The 24,128-nt window shown below is 35.8% G+C and overlaps 1 protein-coding gene across 1 annotated transcript in view; it reads left to right on the top strand.

The window, feature by feature from the left end:
* Positions 1-1,955: 1,955 nt before the first annotated feature.
* Positions 1,956-24,128, top strand: part of ppil2 (peptidylprolyl isomerase (cyclophilin)-like 2) — a 59,207-nt gene continuing 37,034 nt past the window's right edge. Inside the window, 10 exon segments of the mRNA XM_052100057.1 lie at positions 1,956-2,019; positions 3,412-3,559; positions 5,832-6,058; positions 6,416-6,454; positions 6,999-7,037; positions 7,112-7,193; positions 7,415-7,466; positions 13,771-13,822; positions 13,981-14,072; positions 15,606-15,720. Coding sequence (XP_051956017.1) covers positions 1,956-2,019; positions 3,412-3,559; positions 5,832-6,058; positions 6,416-6,454; positions 6,999-7,037; positions 7,112-7,193; positions 7,415-7,466; positions 13,771-13,822; positions 13,981-14,072; positions 15,606-15,720 — 910 coding nt within the window.

The raw sequence follows: 24,128 nt of genomic DNA, 5'->3' as shown, positions 1-24,128 counted from the left end.
CCTGTTGGAAGATGAACCTTTGCCCCAGTCTGAGGTCAGAGCACTCTGGAGCAGGTTTTCATCAAGGATGTCTCTGTACATTGCTGCATTCATCTTTCCCTCGATCCTGACTAGTCTCCCAGTTCCTGCTGCTGAAAAACATCCCCACAGCATGATGCTCCCACCTCCATGCTTCACTGTAGGGATGCTATTGGCCAGGTGATGAGCGGTGCCTGGTTTCCTCCAGACATGACGCTTGCCATTCAGGCCAAAGAGTTCAATCTTTGTTTCATCAGACCAGATCATTTTCTTTCTGATGGTCTGAGAGTCCTTCAGATGCCTTCTGGCAAACTCCAGGTGGGCTGTAATGTGCCTTTTACTAATGAGTGTCTTCTGTCTGGCCAATCTACCATACAGGCCTGATTGGTGGAGTGCTGCAGAGATGGTTGTTCTTCTGGAAGGTTCTCTCTCCACGGAGAAATGTTGGAGCTCTGTCAGAGTGACCATTGGGTTCTTGTAGAATTTTGAGGGAAAATAATTAATTTAATCCATTTTGGAATAAGGCTGTGACATAACAAAATGTGGAAAAAGTGAAGCCCTGTGTATACTTTCTGGATGCACTGTATGAATTAAAGTGCAATTCATTTCAAGCATTGATTAATTTTATGTATCTAATGTTTCTAGAAAGACACCATTTGTTCAATGTACGATAACAAGTTGACGTTTAATTCATACTGAAAAATATAAAATAGTAAACTTTCAGTAGTTTTGTTATTCATTGTATTTTAATAATAGCTTTCTGAGGGTCATTTGACCCCTTTAATACTTGTAAGTGGTCTTGATATGAGGAATCAAATTTCCTTGATCTTTTGACATATAAGATGTCATTGTACTATAAAAACATACTGTAAGTTTCAGAACTTAAAACTTCCTCCTCACTGCAAAAATGGTAAATTGTCTGCACTTATATAGCGGGATAACCTTAGAGGTTATCAAAGTGCTTGACACTGTCCCAATCACACATTCATACACCAATAGCAGCTGAGCTGCCATGCAAGGCACTAGCCTGCCATTGGGAGCAACTTGGGGTTCAGTGTCTTGCCCAAGGACACTTCGGCATGTGGAGTCGTGTGGGCCGGGAATCGAATCACCAACCCTGCGATTGGCAGCCGACCCGCTCTACCAACTGAGCCACAGCCACCAACACATCAATGCCTAATTTACCTGTAATCACTTCCGTAGTCTGCCCAGTAGTGGTGAGCAGTGAGATAGCAATGGTAGAGAACAGAGAGGCAATCATAACAGTGGGCGTGTACTGTCAAGACTTAAAGGAGAAGCAGCACCAAAACAGAGCTTTTCTGACAGAGGGTGAGAATGCTTTACAAATACATGACTAATATTATAAGTGAACTTCAAGGCATTTCATGATACCTTTAACACAGGTTTACTGCAAATTAATGTCAACCTTTCATCCCCAAACATTCTAAAAAAAAAAAAAATACCATACATGATTGGCTAAATGTTACAGTTGAAAATTAGTAACAGGGTTGTTTATTTATATAAGATCTTTTTGTTTAGGGGCAATTGTGTCTTTTGAGATGTACTTTGTCATGTAGGGCCAATTTGAGCTTATAACAGCCACCCAAATTCAAAGATTAAATCAGGATTTAAAAGTTGTTCTCATTTCAATTCTGAACGATGCACAACTCTGATTCAAACCTAACCCCAAGCCTGAATTTTTATACTTGGATATGGAAATCTAAGCAAGTTTGCCACGTTTGGAACTTTGTGAACAGCCACCAGAAATGTTGTTCTCTCTCCTGCTATGAACTCCATTGAGCTTCCTCTATCAACTTTCCTTCAAACCAGCAATCTATTCTCAATAGCTCTCTCCAGGGGGTGCTGAAGGGGGGTCCGTGCTTTCCCGCCAAGCACCTTGTAACGCCCCAGCAAGATGCCACCCTGGGTGGCTGCCCATGTCGCCCATGCCTAAATCCGCCATTGAGGTGAAAAGAGGCGGGAACTTCAAAATCATCAGGTGTACAGAGAGAGAGGAGTCTGTGGGCATAGGGTGAATGATTGTTTCCATTCTGATAGTTTATGTGAACTTTAACTGAAGCTCCTGACCCGTATTTGCATGATTTTATACATTACACTGCTGCCATATGATTGGCTGAACAGATAATCGCATGTATAAGTAGATGTACTGAAACAAATTGGCCCGCGAGTCTACAAATGAACACTAAGCAAGATTAATAAATACTGTTTTTCATTGTAAATTCAGGACATCTAATGCATTAACTAAAGTTAACATATAGAACTTTATTGAACAGTAAAAACAAACTTCGAAGGTCAGAAATAAAATAGAGCAGAACTGATGATCCAGTATTTATGAACATATGCACCATCATCACTAATAATATGAGATTTAAAATTAAGTCACAAGTTTCATAGCTTCATTACCTGGAATGTCACTGCAAATCTCTACATAATGCTTTGAGCAGATGTAGATTGCATGGCTGAACTCATGGGAGAAAAGAAATTGAGTGTGCTGCAGTGTTATACTGTAAATAATTGGGCACTGGAGAAAATGGTGACAAATCTCTCAACATGCAAGAAATGCCACATATCAAATAATTTTTGGCAGATAATCAAATGCTAAAAGCTCTAAAGGACTGCATACATAAGCACAATGCAGAGCACAGCACATTTTGAATGCAATTAAATACAAGAAACATTTTTTTTTTTTTTTTTTTAAAGTGATTGTGGGCCACACATCGGTAAAAATACATTCATTTTAAAGAAACATTTGAAAATGAAAATTCTGTAATTATTTACTCACCGTAATATGTGCTTTCTCCAACCTTTCTTCCGTGGAACAAAAAATTATAATTTTTTATATCATTGTGAAAAGCAGTGTGGATCAATGTTATTATTGTTAACAAAAACTGAAACGAAAACTAAGTGGAAACATTTTCGTTAACTGAAATTATAATAATAACTGACACGATTGGAAAAACTGAAATTAAACTAAAACACCTTTTCATAACTCCAAAATAAAATAAAAATGACCTTGAATTAATTTTAGTTTAGGTTTGTTATACACATATATTATTCAATTAAACACAAATCCACCTTAAACATTAAAATGCCATTCAATATTAAGATAAAAGGTAACAAAAGACTGCCCTGAGAAATTAAATGACATTAAATGATACCAGTATTCACTTTAGCTTTGGCAAAAATTAAATACTACAACTAAAATAAAAACTTATTAAAATGAAACTTAAAAAAAAGTGTGAAAACTAATGAAAACTGAACTCAAATGGAATGACAAATTTTATATAATTCAAAATCAATATTAAAAAAATATTCAATATTATTAACTCTTTATTTAAGGTTATTTCTTTTTGTTTCAGGATTTTCTTTCAGGTTCCAACCAAGCAGCGATGATGGTTGGAAAGCAAGTTAGGCAATGGCAGTCCATCTGTAATGGACTAATCCTGGGAGCACTCTTGACCACCTGTATGATTCTACTGTACATCCTGTCTGCCCCAGAAGTCCACTTCTGCTTACAAGAGTGAGTCCTATATCATGTATTTTTAAGAGGGACTATGTACACTACACTGTACACAGTGGTAACATGGAGTTTTTGCCTTAAAGTTAACCCAGAAATTAAAAATGATCGTCAGCCTCATTCACCTTTCACTTTCATTGTATCTTTTCCAGTAGATTTATAGACACGCAAATTTTAAAGAAGTCTATTTAAATTAGTTTCGGTCGTGAGCAACTCTGTGTTTAGTTAATGGTTTAATAACTTACTAAAAACTATATACTGGCTAAGGTGTGATTCACAAAAATAGTCACTGAAAAATCATTTAACAAAACTGAATCTTTTTAGTGAATGAATTAAAAAGACTCTAGTTACCTCTTTAGTAACATGCTATAATGTGTAGCATAAACGATTATGTACATTACATTCTCAGCTACTACAAGACTTTACTCTGTTTATTGTTAAAAGAGAAAATAAAAAAAACAGTATTTCAAATATGCACACCCATAACATTATTACATTATTTGCATGCACACTGACCTGCACCAACTCAAAGTGGACTATTTTATTGGTCGTATCATCAAGCAAACTGCATGTTATATTTGGCACAGAATCTTGGACTGTAAGGAGTAAACCACTACTGTTAGAACCCTTTTTGTTTTTCCGTTTTGTGATATCTACAATATGATTACATATGTAATTACCTGTCTGATCTTCCATCCCAAAGGCACTCACTTCTGGAGTACATTTTGCATACGCAATTGATCAAGCATGGTTGTCTGTTGTTCTTTTTATGTAGTATTAATGATGTAAAATGACTGCAGTGCATATAAAGTAGTTTTCTTTGGCATTTGAAGGTTGATCAGGGCAGCCCAATCAGCAATGTCTGCAAGTGTTGCTTCGATGAACACTGTACTTGCTGACACACGGTTTGCAGGCATTCCCCGAACATCATAGCGTGAAAGCATGATTAACACGGGCATTAAAGAAACATTTTTTAAATATTATTATAAGTATAATTAAGTATGTTTTTAAGAAAGGAAAACAACAAAACGCTTTTTTTTCTTTACAAATTTATGTTAAAGTTAAAAGTTACTAATTTCTTCATTATTTCATTTAATTTAGCAAAATATAGTCATGGCGGTTTGCCTGATAGAGGCAGGCTAAAAACGGCTTGTGCCGTTGTGATTTAATGTAACGTAATTTTTCTACCAATGATGCTTGATTCAACTTCCCGCGTCTACTACCTGCGCAGATATCAACAGCGCAACTGGGTTGTAGGTTGCCAGGTTGAGGTCACAAATTGGTTAAAATTTGTATGTGTCGATTGTGTGAGTAGGATGCATTTCATACAAGATCTGGCAACTGGACAACCTTGGAATAATATATTGATGTGATTATTTATATAACGAGGTTTGGGCCATACATATTACGGTACAATTATTGTACATTTAGAATTGCATATACAAAAAGGCAATAACAATTGAAGAAAAATAAATAAATAAAAAAACCAGAAAAAAAAAACATAATTAAATAATAATAATAATAATAATACACTTCTTTTTGTTGCATTTTTGGGACACACCTACTAATATAAACGCGTTTTACTAACAATTCCTGAGTGAATCTGGAGGAAAGTTTTTGATAATTATTTTTAATGCAAATTACTCCCAATTTACTCATATATACTTACAAAAGTTTCATGAATGAGGCCCAAAGATCAGAAGTTGCACGCAAGTTCTTAAAAACGTGATTTGAAAAAGACTATTTTTGTCCCTAGGCCAGCTTAGTTAGTTTAGAAGATAGTAGGCTGTAAACAGGCTAAAATGGGTGCTTATAATTATTGCTAGATTTGCCGAAATTTGCAAGGTTTAGCAAAAAACGCAAATGACCTGGCTCGTGACAAAGTTTGCAAATCTCTGGCACATTTGTATATATTACTTATTGTTTTCAGGGTTGTATATCTTAATATTTTTTATTTACTGAATCAGGATGGACCAACTCTCAACACAGTTACTAATATCTCACATTTTGACCATTCACTCTATTGACACCAAGACAATGCATGGGTACTGATTTGAGAAGTTATTTGGTATTATCGGTACTGTGTTGAAAGACTGGTATCATTAATTTATACATACTGTAACTGTATATTACTTATTATTAAAAATATATTTATATTTAGTATTAACTTGAAACTGAAGCACTGTTCAGACCAAAAATGCAATTGTTATTTCAAATCCATCACTCGAAATAGACATCATAATTTAATTTGTGCTTCCAAAGTTGTACATTTCAGGCACCACTACAAGACGAATGCGAAGAGGTCAAAAAGTCTTACCGTCGTTTCTCACCGGACACATTTCTCTGTTGTGCCGTATACGGACCGGAAGTGTGTTTTATTAGTCGCAGTAGTTTTGTTTTTGTTTATACATTTAAAAACTTTTTTCGTTTATATTGTTACTACCGTATCGTCCACAACAATTGTGAAAATGCAGCATCAATAGGATAAGATGTATGTTGAAATGGAATATCACGCGACTATGTTTTCAGTTCCGAGCATTATGTTTTATTATGTTTACTGACTACAAGCGAGATAAAAAATTATATTATGTTTTTAATTATCAGAGGTTGATAGTAGTTTTGTCTTAGCTAAATACCAGTTTTATTGCATTTTTGAGGCTTTTAATTTGTAACCTGCAATTATACCAATATTATATGTTGTATTATGTATTTGTGGAATTCGGTACGTTTCCGTTTGATTAATCTCGGGTTCTACGTATTTAATATATAATTTAATGTCAGCTTGATCCTTCAATAGATTCAAACTAACTGTATCTTTAACTATTTTCATTTTATCTGTCTGTTTCATGTACATTTCTTGTGCAGAATACACTCAGTTTTATGGAGGGAAGAAATCAAGTATTTACATCGGTTTAGATGCATTAAACTACAGTGACCCCCAAAAAGTATTTGAATATGAAACATTTCAATTGTGTAATGTCTACATAGGTAATGTGATGCTAGGACATCTGTGTGAACTTTAGAGGAACTGACTTCATAAATGCACTAAAAGTGACTTTTGGAGTGGGACCAGTTAGAAAAGTTAGTTCTTAGAAAAATGACTTGCATTGTTTATTTGCAGATGCCATTTGGTTTGATATTTTGTTATCGGATGCAGCAATGACATTCATTTTTATGCTCAAGTGACCACATTTTTGGGGGGCCACTGTATATCTATTATACATCTAAAATTGGCACTTGTTCCAAATTTCACAAATGTCGAGATCTTTCCCTGACCAAACAACTTTATTACTGTATAATGATATTGGATCTCCGGTTCTGTCTTGTATTATATAATTTATTGCCCTTTGTATGAATAATCTTACATTTATTTGTGCACCTGAATCCCCCTGGCATCAATCAAGTATGTATTTATCTATTCCTCTATCCATCTTGCTTTTAGAAATCCCTCAAGCCAATTTTAGACAACAGCACTTTGATCGTATCTGTATGAGTTTCTATAGATTGGACAGTGTGGGTGTTGTTTTTTATGTAGTCTTTTGTCTTTTAATGTAGTCTTTTGTCCCTTTCATAGTTTGTCACTTCAGTCATTTGAGTATCCTATGTGCACAGTTGATGGAGTGGTTTTTGACTTAATGTAGGTATATCACATTTACCATTAATAGAGTGTGGCAAACTACAAAACAAAACTACTAATATAACAAAACTATGGCAAAATATGCTTTTTTTGTTAAGCTGTTCATCACAGTACGGTGGTGCATCAGTGATGCAGTAGTAGCTGGTGTTCATTATTGCTGTATATGATGTGGCACAAAAGACACCAGAGAAACTATGCACACTTTTCATTTCTCTTTTTAGGAGCATAGTGCCTTGGATTAAGAAGTTTGGTACCAACCCCATAACTGGAGAGGTATTTAATTTATTCTAGCATGCAACTTATTTCCAATTGACAGTGACAATTAAACTTAAGGCTGGGTGATTTATTTTTTCGATTAAGTAGAATTTACGTTTTGACACTTATTTATTTATTTTTTTAATTGAGGAATCAAGGTTTTGCATAAAAATATTAGCCAACGCTATAGTAACACCATAGGTCCACCAAAGGCTGAATAAGGAAGAGAAAACATTTTCATATTGCTTGACTCGATGCTTCAACCAATCTGATCAGCTGTGCATGTGTGGGCGCTCCAAATGAAAGCAACATGTTAACAACATAAAGACTGATAATAAAAGCTGGCAACATTTCCAGTGCGATTGTAGATTGTGATTGTAGCTCAACCTTGTCCATCATGCATGTATACACCGGCTCAATCAGACCATAACTAGCCTCAGCGTTTTGGATATTTCAATTTATTTAATTTTTTTTAAATACCCAAAATAAAGCGTTAGTTATGTGACAGTAACTGGTAATTCATATAAAATAATATGGATAGGCTATAAATGGGAGAATAAAACATCCACCGCTCTTTAATTAATAAAATTTTTTTTTTTACCATTATGATTAAGATAGATCATGAAGTATTGCTTTGTTCTGTTACGTGTTTCAAGTGTACTGCATCTATAGCCAATGTTTGACCAGCAATCATTTTGACAAATGTTGCGAGTTGCATTGTAATGATAAATAATTTCATATTGCTTCTCTACTCAGTGTGTACCGTTAGAGGGCGCCACGTGCTCTTAACTCTATCGGCAGCGGTTTATGATTATACATACAAATTGTTTTACTTACAATGAGTATTTTCTAAATAAAATTCCAGATAGACTTGGTTTAGATAAAAATTAATACCTACATTGGCTAAGAAGTATTTAGCAGTTTTCTTATTTTAAAATATAATTTCTCAACATCTGGATTTATTTTTAGGTTTTAATTTATTTTACATTTACACTATGTTGACAGTTTCTTGTGTGGTGCAGTTCTTTTGTGCATTTTTCCTGCACAACTATAATGAAAAGAACTTTGATTTCTCTAACCAGATTGCCTTGCATTCTAATAAAGTAAATGTTATTTGCATCATGTTGGAGATTTTAAGTTGAGTACATTTAAAAGTTGAAAAATCAAATCATGATTCGTCCTTAAGTTTGAAAAAAAAATTATAATAATGTTTTGCCATATCACCCAGCCTTTATTAGACTTTGTAAAGTCTTTGAGGTTAAAGCTGAAGAGTGTAATTTCTGCACCACTTGTGTCACCTAAACGTAATGGAAATAATAATCACTGGAATAAAACAGATTCCAGAAAACTCCCCATCTTCCATTGGTAGTACAACAGATTGTCCTGCTCCAAACGCACCATTGGTTGAGCCAATATTGCAGTGTTGAGCTGGACAAGCTGTTCAAATTATCAAAAGTGACAAAGTGTTTAACGTTTAGATGAAATCATCCTACTTTTGGCGTACTAATAGTTGCATATTAAAGAAGGACACAAGAAAGATTTTTAACATATAAAAAACTACACACATCACCTTGAAGTTCTGTGTCTCTCCTAATAAAACCACAAAGCATGAATTAAAGGATTGTTCTGGTTTAAATACAAGTGTAACAGGTAAGGGACGGACAACGGGGAGGCTGAAACCTGCTGAACAGTAAACAAAGTTTTAATGCCAAACTCAACTTAAAACCAACATAAACAAACATGCAGCGCGGCCGCGTGCATCTCTCAAACTGGCATCTCCGGATGCCCTTTATCTCGTTCTCCCGCTGATTCAGCGCCCGGCCATGTTTTCCTCCTCGTCACACTCCTCCCCTGCCCGATTCAGTCCGGGGCGCCACTGGTCTGTCTAACTCCCCCCTCATCTCTGGAGAGGAGACGCTGTCCTTCAGGCTGTTCTGTCAGTGACCCCTCTGACCCCAAGTTGATGGCCACGGCTGCTCCCCTGGCGGATGGCAGAGGTGAGGACATTACACAACAGCACGTCCATCCTCCTTCCTGGGATTTGGCACCAGTGTAACAGGTAAGGGACCGGCAAGGAGGAGGTGGGAACTGGTTGAACAGTAAACATAAAGTTTAAAGATAAAACTCAACATAAAACAAACAAACACAGACACAAATGTGTGCATCTGCGTGCGCGCCTCTCTCTCCCGAACCAACGTCTCCGGCTGCCTTTTATCTTGCTCTGCCGCTGATTCAGTGCCGAACTCAATCAGCAGCATTTGTGGCATTATTTTGATTACCACAAATTATTTGGACTTGCACCCATTTATAAAAAAATGTTTACAATGAGGTTCTAGCAATGGAAGTGAATGGGGCCCATCCATATATTAAAGGTATAGCCACTAGACAAACATTATACATGTTTTTACACTAAAATCATGTTAGCACATATAATGTTTACATCTTGTGGCTATACTTTTGAAACTATATGTATTTGATGACTATTTGTGTTTATAGACTGGCCCCATTCACTTCCATTGTAAGTGCCTTACTATAACCGCAATTTTTGCTGCTTTTATTTTATTTTTTTGCTAAAGGTGGGATGGGTCAAAACATTTTTTGTGTGAAAATCAACAAAGCTGCAAGTGTTGGAAATTGAACATGGAACGTTCTTTTTGGCCACTAGAGGGCATCAGACTCCACTTGAGGAGAAGGTCAGTGCTCCCGGAAAGGCAAACATTGATACAAAGTAAACCGCAACATCATGAACTGCGATGGTATCTGTATCCAAAGCTACAAACTGGTATGTCTGGTTACTCTCGTGCTGTAAAGAGCCCTGCTGTGAATTTTAGAAGAAACTAAATTCTATAAGTGGCTATTAGAAGGTCTCTCAGCCCCATGCAGATGATGTTTTAACATGTACCTTAAAGGGACATTAAACTTTTGAGAAAGGGCTAGATCATATTGCACTCCAAAATCAAAAGAAAAGTGTGTTTTTATAGTATATTTAACATAAAGGAAACTAAGTAAGTTTTTGCATTGTGATGTTACATTATAACCGTATACAATTTTGGGATCCTGTTTCCCAGTGATCAGTAGCCTAATATAATGCGAGAAAATCTACAAATTACTTTACAAATGTTATTTAAAATGTAACTCATATATTTTTAATGTTTTGTTAAAGTATAATTATAGGTATACAAACATGACAGTATTTGTTATGCTTAATTGTCATGAAGATAATGTCACAATGCAAAAAATCCTAATAGAACTAATAAAGGCATAATGTTTGTTATGCAAAATATAAGCTCTTATTTTTTTCTTTCGATTTTCATAGCACGAGATAGCATTTCTTCAAACTAGAATAACCCTAAAATCTAGCGTGCCTTTTTATTATCATTTTATTGGATCAATGACAAACAGTTTCCATATGCTGTTATGAGTTTCATTAGTAGTGAAGCTGCAAAAATAGATTTGTTGCTTATAGAGGGAAAATACTGTATTACTGCACTAATCTAGAAGTCATTATTGAAGCTCTATATGAAGACATTGTACAACTCTGTTGATTTGTATGCCAGAGCTGGATGAGGGTGTAAATCGCAGTATAATCAGTTTACTGGACACACACTGCTTCTCTCTGAATTTATGGATTTGAGTTATAGGGTCTCTGAGTGTGCATGCTGCATGCATAATCAGTTTGCATCAGCGAAAGTTGTGTGACCGTTTACAGTGAGGGTGTTTCTTTGGTGTGAGGTTATTTATTTATAGTGTACAGTGGTGTTGTAGGTTTCATATACAGTATACACCACATATTCATATCAAGGCTGTTTTGTTTGTTGTCCTGCATTAATATTAATAACTGTATTGTTATTAAATAAAGCAAAATGTGTTATGTAATGAAACATTATTTATTACTTTTCTAAAGTGGCAGTAACAGCATTATGATAAAAGACACCAATGTATTGGAATAAACAGTGCTTCTGCCAATTAATATAGTTTATTATCTGTTTGCCATTGACCAGCAATGTAATGAATTAATGCATAAATCTAGAATATGCAGTCACAGGTGTGCATTTTAAAATCATTTTAAAACAGTATTGACCACAACTCATCCAATCAGAATTTAGAGTTGTAGCAGTCCGTTTTATAATGGTTACTTATTTGATACACGGACTTCTTATTGTGAACACTTCAAATGACTACTGTACCATTCATTACATTTTGGACAAAAATTCTTATTGTAGATCCCTTATATAATTATAGTGCCATCACAGTGGTGTTTTAATAGGTGTCATTAACTGTATTAACAGAATCAAGGAATATTTAGAGTTTTTATGGCATAATGATGAATTTTTGGTAGGCTTTAAAGTCAGAAATGTGAAGTTATAATTTTATAAAAGCACTTACATGAATTATTCTGTTAAAACTGGTGTATTACAGTATTTTTAGTAGCAGTGAAGTTGTTTAAATTTTCATTTTTATGCTCGCTTTAGGGTTTATGGCATTATGTTATCATGGCAACATAGTTGTAAAAATTGGATGTTACTTTACACAGAAAAGGTTATTATGCAAATGTATCACACTAAAATCATGTTAACAAACATTGTTGACATCTTGTGGCTATACTTTTGAAAAGGTGAGTATTTTAACATTTACTGATTGGCCCCATTTCACTTCCATTGTAAGTCCCTCACTGTAACAGATTTGTATTTATTTTTTAAGAGAATATTTTTTGTAGTAATCAATATTATGGCACAAATACTGTCGATTGAACTTAACCTGTATTGAACCTAGAATATTCCTTTAATAGAATAATTTTGATTTCATTTTCCATCATATTTACATTTTACTTAAAGTCGTAAAAGGTTTGGTTTTACTTCACACCATTGCTAGAACATGTTACTGCTTTGCATTTCCTGTGTAATAGCTTAAAAAAATATTTTGAATTGATGGTCAGATTCATTGTCTGTCTAAACACATGGCTGTCATCTGTTATTCACCCATTAATCTTCATAGTTCTTCATCCGAGTGAGTTCATATCTTGACATGCCTCTTTGTTTGTGTGTTAAGTTTGTTGTTGGAACTATGCATGTTCGATTTGTTTCGCTGGATGGAGAGGAGTTTAAGTAGGATGTTGACGAGGGGTGATAGGAAAGACTAAGTGTGTGTTAGAGTGATTGTTTCTGAGATCTTTAGAACATGTCAGGACTTGTTCTCGCATGCAGACTGAATGTCCCCTTATGTGCTATGATTTACCAATGTGTTTATATAGGTTATTGTGTGTGTGAAAACTTTGTTCTTTCTAGTTAGGCTTAACTCTATATTATTAAACGGCTATAAATTGCTCTTTAATAGTGCAATCTCTATAAAATGAATAACAAATTACAGAAAAAGTCATGGAAATTAATTGTCAGAAAATAATGGGAACCCTGTATGTTAAAAAAACCAACCACCATGCACTATAACAGCACTTTTAAAGGATAGTTCACCCCAAAATAAAAATGCTATCATCATTTACTCACCCTCATGCCATCCCAGATGTGTATGACTTTCTTCTTCTGAACACAAAGATTTTTAGTAAAATATCTCTCCTCTGTAGGTCAACACAATTCAAGTGAATGGTGGTCTAAAAAGCATTTAAAGGCAGCGCAAATGTAATCCATACAAATGACTCCAGTGGTTTAATGCATGATTGAAAGGACTTTTATCTGAAAGGAGAAATGTATCTGAATCCCAACCAAACCTATCATATCACTTCTGAAGACATGGATTTAACAACTGAAGTCATATGGATTACTTTTATGTTTCCTTTATCTGCTTTTTGGCCTTCAAAGTTCTGGCCACCATTCATTTGCATTGTATGGACCTACAAAGTTGAGATATTTTTCAAAAAATCTTAGTTTGTGTTCAGCAGAAGAAAGAAAGTCATACACATCTGGAATGGGATGAGGGTGAGTAAATGATGAGAGAATTTTCAGTTTTGGGTGAAATATACTTTTAACAAGTCTTTTTCTGCTCTTATCTCAAGAACGAATCATTAGATACAGGAATTTACCTTTTCATTCCATAATAACCATACTAGCCCCACAGCATGTTGGATTTGCTAGATGTCATTTAAAATTAGTGCTACTCAGTTAGTGTCTTGTCACATCACTGCCTAGACAGGTTCTGTATGAATCAGCCAATTTATACTAAATAATTTATTAATTATTTTTGTAAAAAGTCATACACACAGTGTATTTATATTGTCATTGAAAATGTAGGTCTGTCTGAGAGCTAAGCTCAGGCGAAAACCTCTAATAACTTCCTGTTTCTCTCTCTCTCTCTCTCTCTCTCTCTCTAGAAGCTTGAGGCCAAATCCCTCATCAAGCTTAACTTCAGCAAAAACAATGAAGGTAAATATGTTTGTGTGTGTGTGTGTGTGTGCACGCGCATACACTCTTGATCCTCTTACCTGGCCTGTGTCTACAGCAATATGTGTCAATGAAAACAGATAATGGATTGAGGTGGTCTGCAGGTCATGTTCACTGTCTCTTTCTCTCCTGTACTTTAGGAAATTACCATTATCCTGTGCTCTACACAGTGTTCACAAACAACTCTGACATTGTTGCCAACAAAGTCACAGGCAATGTTTTCTCAAATGAGGTAAAATACACCACATTCTAGATCAGAGCTACTCAACTTAGGAAAGGTCAGGGGATGCAAAGCGAGAGCCTTCGAGGGTCGCAGTCTTAATGTTTATGATTATATATACACCGATCAGCCACTACATTAAATCCACCTGCCTAATATTGGGTAGGTCCCCCTCGTGCTGCCAAAACAGCACCAACCTGCATCTCAGAATAGCATTCTGAGATGATATCCTTCTCACCACAATTGTACAGAGTGATTATCTGAGTTACAGTAGACTTTGTCAGTTCAAAACAGTCTGGCCATTCTCTTTTGACCTCTCTCATCAACAAGGCATTTCCGTCAACAGAACTGCCCTCCACTGGATGTTTTTGGCACCATTCGGAGTAAATTCTACAGACTGTTGTGCGTGAAAATCCCAGGAGATCAGCAGTTACAGAAATACTCAAACCAGCAGCAAAGATGGCTGCGGTCTGCTAGGAGGCAATGTCTAGTGCCATCGTCTGGCGTCGTGGTGAACCGCTGCCCTGCTGGCCGAGGACCAGGCAACAGTGGGTCTAGGGACCGGCGAGCCACTTTTTCACCTCCTGTCCAGAAAGGGAGGGGAGTACGTCATGCCGGAGGTCTCCTCGGCCTGAATCGGGCGGCAGAGGAGTGTGACGAGGAGGAGGAGGGCTTGGCCAGGTTGTGACGACTTACGCCTGGTGCTGAATTGTCGTAATCAGCTGGGAGGGGGATAAAGATGAGCCGGGAGCACTAGATCAATAGAGGGAGAGAGCGACACACGCAATCACTGTGTGTGTGTGTGTGTGTCTGTATGTTTGTTTAACTTAATTTATGTAATTAAAGTTATGATGACTGTTCTGCAGTTTCCCGCCTCCTCCTTGCCCATCCTTTACTCGTTACAATATCATAACGCAGGCTGCAAATGAGCACTCAAGGGCCACATGGGTCCCACGTGCTGCGTGTTGAGTAGCGCTGTCCAAGATGTTTTCAAGGGCCTGCATGACTGTTTATACATACAGTACATGCCAAGTTACCTATGCTCAACATAAAGAGGTCATGTGTTTGAGCATTTAGTTTTTCCTTTGAAGTTTACTTATAATGTTAGTTAAGATCTTGTATCTAAATGTACTTTTCATGACCATTTTCTACCCTCTCTCTGATAATTAGAATTAAACAGCCGTTTTTTTTAATGTACCTTTCAACCAAAAATTTAAATTTTTATTTAGTCACAATCACACAAAACCATGATTTCTGAATTACCTGTTTTTACCATTTAGTTTCGCTATATGGTCTGGGTGGACATTTTTGAAAGTTAAGAGTATGTCTATATAATACATACAACTATTTAATTGCAAAATTGCAAGACAAATCCAGTTTTCCACATCACGAAATCTTTAACACCATGCTGAAATCCTGAAGAATATAACACAACCATAATTTATAATAGACGGATTAGCTTTGTGCTTTTTTGAGCCATACAAACAAGCAAACTCAAACTAGTACATGAACAGTTATTATCCTGCGAATGTGTGTTTTGTCTAGGCAGTGTAACAGCTGAACATCAAGACAAAGAATTATAAAGTTTTGTTGACGGATGAGCCCTTCACTCGTCAGGATATATCATAGCATATCACAATACAGGTGATGATTACAGAATGTGTGTTTTCTATAAATGAGGAGAGGGTGATATGCTAATGTTTATTTATAAGGGAATATTAATATGCTCATTAATGGCTGCATGTAATGCATTGTTGATGCTGAGATATTTGCTTTTTAGGATTTGTAGTGGTGGTGGTGTTGTATGATCTCTATTACAGGTCACTGTTTATTGTTTTAGATGTGATAATTGACTTTGTGCATGTACTCATTGGATAATTGTTTGCTTGTCTGCTGTCCACACCCACTGCCAGGTTTGAGTATTTATATATAGTCCCTCAATACCTGATGTTTTTTACTGCCTGATGAAGACTCAAGTGGTCGAAACTTTGTCTTTTCTACATTAACATAATAGCAGTTAAGCTGTGTGCCATTCTCTTCTTGTTTCATTAATGGCTGCATCTCAAAACCTTATCAGTTACCTATCTAGACAGCATTTTATGGCATCATAAGCTCATTCAAACACTTTATTGTTAAAAAAAAGCTGTCTAGGTAGGCAGCTAACTAGGTTTTGAAATACAGCCTATATACAGTATATACAGTGACCCTGCAAAGTATTTGGAAACGTATTATCCCTTTAAGTGTCTAAATACATTTTGAGGCCACTGTACATGAATGGTCACTTGTACAGTTGTGCCTGCATGTTGATAGGACATGATATAGGACTCAGAACATACTGTGTTTTTTGTATGATTTGGGTGTTTTGAAATGTCATTTTAAATGTACAGCCTGTTTCCATGCAATGGAGTGATTACAGATAGTAAGAGAGTCAGTCAGGCTGATCCTTGGTCATTTTAAAGTGCTTGTTGATTGACAGGCTCTCCTGAGAGGGAATAATACACAGGCCACAATCATCAAAATGATGAGCTCAGTTTTTTCAATAGTTAATGGATTTTTTTTTATATAGTCATCACATACATTAATATGGTTATTTCACTTAAAACCTTAAAGGTCAAACCTTAAATCATTTATTCATCCTCATGTCATCCCAGATGTGTATGAATTTCTTTCTTCTGTTAAACACAAACAAAGATTTTTATAATATCTCAGCTCTGTAGCTCCATACAATGCAAGTGAATGCTGACCAGACCTTGGAAGCTCCAAAAATAACATAAAAGCAGCTTAAAAGTAATCCATTCGACTCCAGTGGTTAAATCTATTTTTTCAGAAGCTAGCTTTTCTGGATTCTTAAAAAACAGAGCGCAATGTTTTGAAAGTGTTTACTTTTCGGGGAAATCAACTTATGAATGGCATACTTTGTTATTAACTCACAAATTACATATATTAACTTACAAATGACTTATAGTTAATAACTTATGAATTACTTGTTACTATCATATGAATGACTTATAGATAATAGGTTACGAATGGCTTGCTTATAGTTACTAACTTAAAAAATATTTACTTGTAGTTACAAATTTACGAATGGCTTACTCATAATTAATAACATACGAATGGCTCACGTATTCTGTAGTTACTAACCTATGAACGGCTTACTTATAATTAATAACTTATGAATGGCTTACGTATACTGTAGTTACTAACTTATGAACGGCTTACTTATAGTTACTAACTTACGAATGGCTTATGTATACTGTAGTTACTAACTTATGAACGGCTTTCTTATAGTTACTAACTTACGAATGGCTTATGTATACTGTAGTTACTAACTTATGAACGGCTTACTTATAGTTACTAGCTTACGAATGGCTCACGTATACTGTAGTTACTAACTTATGAACGGCTTATAGTTACTAACTTACAAATAGCTTATGTATACTGTAGTTACTAACTTATGAACGGCTTTCTTATAGTTACTAACTTACGAATGGCTTATGTATACTGTAGTTACTAACTTATGAACGGCTTTCTTATAGTTACTAACTTACGAATGGCTTATGTATACTGTAGTTACTAACTTATGAACGGCTTTCTTATAGTTACTAACTTACGAATGGCTTATGTATACTGTAGTTACTAACTTATGAACGGCTTACTTATAGTTACTAGCTTACGAATGGCTCACGTATACTGTAGTTACTAACTTATGAACGGCTTTCTTATAGTTACTAACTTACAAATAGCTTATGTATACTGTAGTTACTAACTTATGAACGGCTTACTTATAGTTACTAGCTTACGAATGGCTCACGTATACTGTAGTTACTAACTTATGAACGGCTTACTTATAGTTACTAACTTACGAATGGCTCATGTATACTGTAGTTACTAACTTATGAATGGCTTACTTATAGTTACTAGCTTACGAATGGCTCACGTATACTGTAGTTACTAACTTATTAATGGCTTATGTATACTGTAGTTACTAACTTATGAATGGCTTACTTATAGTTACTAGCTTACGAATGGCTTATGTATACTGTAGTTATTAACTTATTAATGGCTTATGTATACTGTAGTTACTAACTTATTAATGGCTTACTTATAGAATTAACATATCAATTGCTTATAGTGACTAACTTACAAATGATATACAGACCTTGGAAGCTCCAAAAATAACATAAAGGCAGCTTAAAAGTAATCCATTCGACTCCAGTGGTTAAATCTATTTTTTCAGAAGCTAGCTTTTCTGGATTCTTAAAAAACAGAGCGCAATGTTTTGAAAGTGTTTACTTTTCGGGGAAATCAACTTATGAATGGCATACTTTGTTATTAACTCACAAATTACATATATTAACTTACAAATGACTTATAGTTAATAACTTATGAATTACTTGTTACTATCATATGAATGACTTACAGATAATAGGTTACGAATGGCTTGCTTATAGTTACTAACTTAAAAAATATTTACTTGTAGTTACAAATTTATGAATGGCTTACTCATAATTAATAACATACGAATGGCTCACGTATTCTGTAGTTACTAACCTATGAACGGCTTACTTATAATTAATAACTTATGAATGGCTTACGTATACTGTAGTTACTAACTTATGAACGGCTTATAGTTACTAACTTACGAATGGCTCACTTATACTGTAGTTACTAACTTATGAACGGCTTACTTATAGTTACTAACTTACGAATGGCTTATGTATACTGTAGTTACTAACTTATGAACAGCTTACTTATAGATACTAACTTACGAATGGCTTATGTATACTGTAGTTACTAACTTATGAATGGCTTACTTATAGTTACTAACTTACGAATGGCTCATGTATACTGTAGTTACTAACTTATGAACGGCTTACTTATAGTTACTAACTTACTGAATGGCTTATGTATACTGTAGTTACTAACTTATGAACAGCTTACTTATAGATACTAACTTACGAATAGCTTATGTATACTGTAGTTACTAACTTATTAATGGCTTATGTATACTGTAGTTACTAACTTATGAATGGCTTACTTATAGTTACTAACTTACGAATGGCTTATGTATACTGTAGTTACTAACTTATGAATGGCTTACTTGTAGTTACTAACTTACGAATGGCTCACGTATACTGTAGTTACTAACTTATTAATGGCTTATGTATACTGTAGTTACTAACTTATGAATGGCTTACTTATAGTTACTAACTTACGAATGGCTTATGTATACTGTAGTTACTAACTTATGAATGGCTTACTTATAGTTACTAGCTTACGAATGGCTCACGTATACTGTAGTTACTAACTTATTAATGGCTTATGTATACTGTAGTTACTAACTTATGAATGGCTTACTTATAGTTACTAGCTTACGAATGGCTTATGTATACTGTAGTTACTAACTTATGAATGGCTTACTTATAGTTACTAGCTTACGAATGGCTCACGTATACTGTAGTTATTAACTTATTAATGGCTTATGTATACTGTAGTTACTAACTTATTAATGGCTTACTTATAGAATTAACATATCAATTGCTTATAGTGACTAACTTACAAATGACTTCTAGTTACTGTATAGTCTCTACATTTTCTTTTTTCTCCCCAATTTGGAATGCCCATTTCTCAGTGTGCTCTAAATCCTCGTGGTGGCGCAGTAACTCGCCTCAATCCAGGTGGCAGAAGACAAATCTCAGCTGCCTCCACATCTGAGGCCGTCAATCCGCGCATCTTATCACGTGGCTTGTTGAGAGCGTTTCCGCGGAGACATAGCGCCTGTGGATGCTTCATGCTATTCTCTGTGGCCTCCATCCGAAACTTGCCACGCACCCACCGAGAGCAAGAACTACATTATAGCGACCACAAGGAGGTTACCCCATGTGATTCTACCCTCCCTAGCAACCGGGCCAATTTGGTTGCTTAGGAGACCTGGCTGGAGTCAGTCAGCATGCCCTGGATTCCAACTTGCGACTCCAGAGGTGGCAGTCAGCGTCAATACTCTCTGAACTAACCAGGCCCCTTAAGAAGAAAGGATTTTAAAAAAAATACAAAAAAATTACTTTCTAAAATTTACTAAAATCTTTAGTGCGATAAAATAATTTCCTGTCGAGGCAGCTTACTGAATCCATAATATTCATTTGATAAAACATTACATCTTTTCAAACATGACTTAACAATGAAAAACTGATTGAGGAACCATGAATAAACACAAACAGCCTGCTTCTAAACTGATGGGATTAAATATTCCAGCTGCATTTGGCAATTGTCTAAAATTATGTTAAGCCTGGCAGTAAATCCATTTGAACAGAGTGTTAGAAAGAAACTTATGTAACAAGGGTCAGATTTCTGTGAAGAAATCTATGCCTGACGCTAGCGTGTTAGGATCTGCGTACTAGGACACATGATTTTGTTTTAAAGAGAGAAACAGAGATGCAGTGAGTAAGAAGTGTTTTATAAAAATAAGACTGGTGGTTGTAGTATATGCAAAATAAAAGTGTGTATGTGGTTGTGTGTTTGTACTTCCCTATAGATTGGGTACAAAATTGTCCCCAAAACTTTAGCTAAATTTGACCTCCCTTTGTGAACATTGAAAATGTAAAAAATGATTAATAAAAGAAAAAAAATTATATGATTAGCTTATTATTTACTGTAGTATTTATGATTAGCTTTATATGAAAACAACAAAAGTACCACACACTTAAGTAAAAGTGTGTGGTAGAGAGAGAGAGATGGGAACAAGGTGCTGAACTGTCCTCTTTGAGTGTGCATTTCAGTGGGCAAGCCCCCAAAACTGTCCAGCCAGCAACATTTCTACTAAACTGATAAAATGGTGCCAAAACAATTACATTAGAATGCGTTTGCTTGACTTTCTGTTTCAGTTTTATTACAATGTTAAATTATATTGTCTACATTAGTCATTGGTGATATATCCATTGAAAAAAAAATAACTGTAGAAATTAGTTCAAATGATAAAAATTACAGTTGTGTAAATGGCCACAGCATGGTAGGTAATATTTAAAAAAATTATCCCAAGGAGATTTATAGATTTTATTAAAATATTAATAACATATTATATGTTCTGTTCTGTGATGTCATGTCGTAGGGACATTTTTTGTGTGATAATATAAAAACATTTACACGATTACAGCACCTTCATAGGCAAAAGACCATATTAATCTTTACCATGGCAAAGATGTACTGGATTTTCAATTAAATATGTGTTAATATATTATTTATTTTATAAGTCCTTTATAAGTTTTATAAGACCTATAAGGCCTAGGCTTAGCAAGTATTGACGCATACTACTACCCCTGGAGTCGTGAGTTCGAATCCATAGTGTGCCGAGTGACTCCAGCAAGGTCTCCTAAGCAACCAAATTGGCCAAGTTGCTAGGAAGGGTATGGTCACATGGGGTAACCTCCTTGTGGTCACGATTAGTGGTTCTTGCTCTCAATGGGGTGCGTGGTAAGTTGTGCGTGGTTCACGGTGAGTAGCATGAGCCTCCACGTGTGGAGACTCCGCGCTGTCATGCACAAGAAGCCATGTGATCAGATGTGCGGATTGACATCTCAGAAGCGGAGGCAACTGAGACTTGTCCTCTGCCACCCAGATTAAGGTGAATAACCATGCCGCACAAGGACCTACTAAATTAGGCATTCCAAATTGGGAGGAGTGAATAAAAAGTATTGATTCAATCAGGCTCTGATGGAGAGGAGTTTGGTTCAAAATTCAGAGAAGCTCACATTTCCCCATTATTCCCTGCCAATCAGACAGACTTTACATGTGAGAGTAGACCAATTTAGCTGCAAGCATAGGTGTGCTATTTTCACATTACTGTCACTATGCTTTACATTTTTATTACGTAACCATGTTACTTGCATTAGTCCAACCATGATGATTTTAGGAAATTCATTGGTTAATGAGGTAGAAGCCAATGTAATTCACTAAGGATTCACTGAGCGTAATGAATTAATGAATGTGTGAAGGGCAAATTATGTGAATTCACGAAGGGCTATTTGTGTTTAAAATGAACCATCATGGCAGGAATAGCTGTGTGTATTTCACCACAGACAGAACTCGCTGACCAGTCAGTCAGTCTTTTCTTTTTCTTTTTATCACATTTTCTCCAAATTTGGAATGCCCAGTTCCCACTACTTAGTAGGTCCTCGTGGTGGAGCGGTTTCTCTCCTCAATCCGGGTGGCGGAGGACAAGTCTCAGTTACCTCCGCTTCTGAGACAGCCAATCCACGCATTTTATCATGTGGCTCGCTGTGCACGACACCGCAGAGACTCCCAGCATGTGGAGACTCATGCTATTCTCCGTGATCCACGCACAAATTACCACGCGCCCCATTGAGAGCGAGAACCACTAATTGCGACCACGAGGATGTTACCCCATGTGACTCTATTCTCCCTAGCAGCCAGGCCAATTTGGTTGCTTTGGAGACCTGGCTGGAGTCACACCCTAGATTCGAACTCATGACTCCAGGGGTGGTAGTCAGCGTCAATACTCACTGAGCTACCCAGGCCCCTGACCAGTCAGTCTTAAATTAGTTAGAAAGCTCCATATTGCTGACAGCACCACAACATTTTCTGCAATGCTGTTGTAGATGATTGTATGTTATATGGCTGATTTTTTTTTTTTTTTTTTGTCTAAATATTTAGTTATTGAATTTTCTTCTGTCCATTTATGGTTATGAAACATCCTCAGATATTTTTGGTAACACTTGAAGCCTGTTTATAGAATGCATTATAAAAGTAATACCTTACAGTACACATTGTAATCCACTATATTTTTCATATCATTCGTGAAGCCACAATAATAACACATTGTAATACTTTGGGACTGTTTGCATTTGCAGAGCAAAATTAGACAAAATAATATTGTGCAGGTCATATTGTGCCTAATATGTAAGTTACTGGGTATGAACTTTTTTTTTATAGAACATTTATATTAAAGTCACAATATCAAACTCTCAATCTTACTGTTGTAATATCAGTCTTGCTTATATTTATATTGCTTAATTATGGCATTATGAATGTATTTTAGTGCAATAAGATCACTTTTATAATGCATGATACAGTGGCAAGAAAATGTATGTGAACCTTTTGGAATTAGCTCCTTTTCTGCATTAATTGGTCATAAAATATGATATCATCTTCTTCAAAGTCACAAGTATAGAAAACTTCATGTGAATAAGCTAACAGCACACAAACAATTATAATCTTTCATGTCTTTACACATCCCATTAAACATTTACAGTGCTGTGGAATGAGTAACCCTTGGATTTAATTGGTCGATCATCCTTTGGCAGCAAAAACCTCAAACAAGTGTTTCCGGTAGCTGTATATTAGACCTGCACAAGGTTCAGAAGAAATTTTGGATCATTCTTCCTTACAGAACAGCTTCATCTCACCATATTTTTAGCATGTCTGGTCTCTTGAGGTCATTCCACAGGATCTCTATTGGGTTATGGTCTGGGCTCTGACTGGGCCACTCCAAAAGCTGGATTTGTTTTTTGAAGCCATTTTGTAGTGGATTTACTTTGATGTTTAGGGTCATTGTCCTGCTCCATCACCCAACTTCTATTGAGTTTCAGCTTGTGCACTGACATTATCCTGAAGGATCTCTTGTTAAACTTGGGAATTCATTTTTGCCTCAATGATGTCAAGCAGTCCAGGCCCCGAAGCAGCAAAGCAACCCCAAATCATGATGCTCCCTCCACCGTATTTGAAGATGTAATTTATGTTGGTATGCTGTGCCATATTTACACCACGCGTAGTGTTGCGTGTTCTTCCCAAACAATTCAAGCTTAGTTTTATAAGTGCACAAAAGTTTTTTCCAGAAGTGTCGTCTAGTGTCAAGGTGGTCTTTGGAAAACTTCAGGTGCACAACAATGTTTTTGTTAGAAAGCAGCAGCTTCCTTTGTGGTTTCTTGCCATGGACACTGTAGCTTTTTATTGTTTTCCGTATAGTAGACTCATAAACAGAGATTTTAAACAGTTCCAATGATTCCTTCAAGTCTTTAGCTGTCACTTTAGGGTTCTTTTTACCTCATTAAGCAT

The sequence above is a fragment of the Xyrauchen texanus genome, chromosome 3 (assembly GCF_025860055.1).
Source record: "Xyrauchen texanus isolate HMW12.3.18 chromosome 3, RBS_HiC_50CHRs, whole genome shotgun sequence".
Taxonomy (NCBI): domain Eukaryota; kingdom Metazoa; phylum Chordata; class Actinopteri; order Cypriniformes; family Catostomidae; genus Xyrauchen; species Xyrauchen texanus.
Note: the sequence above shows the minus strand (reverse complement) of the source record. Positions and strands in the feature narration are given on the sequence as shown.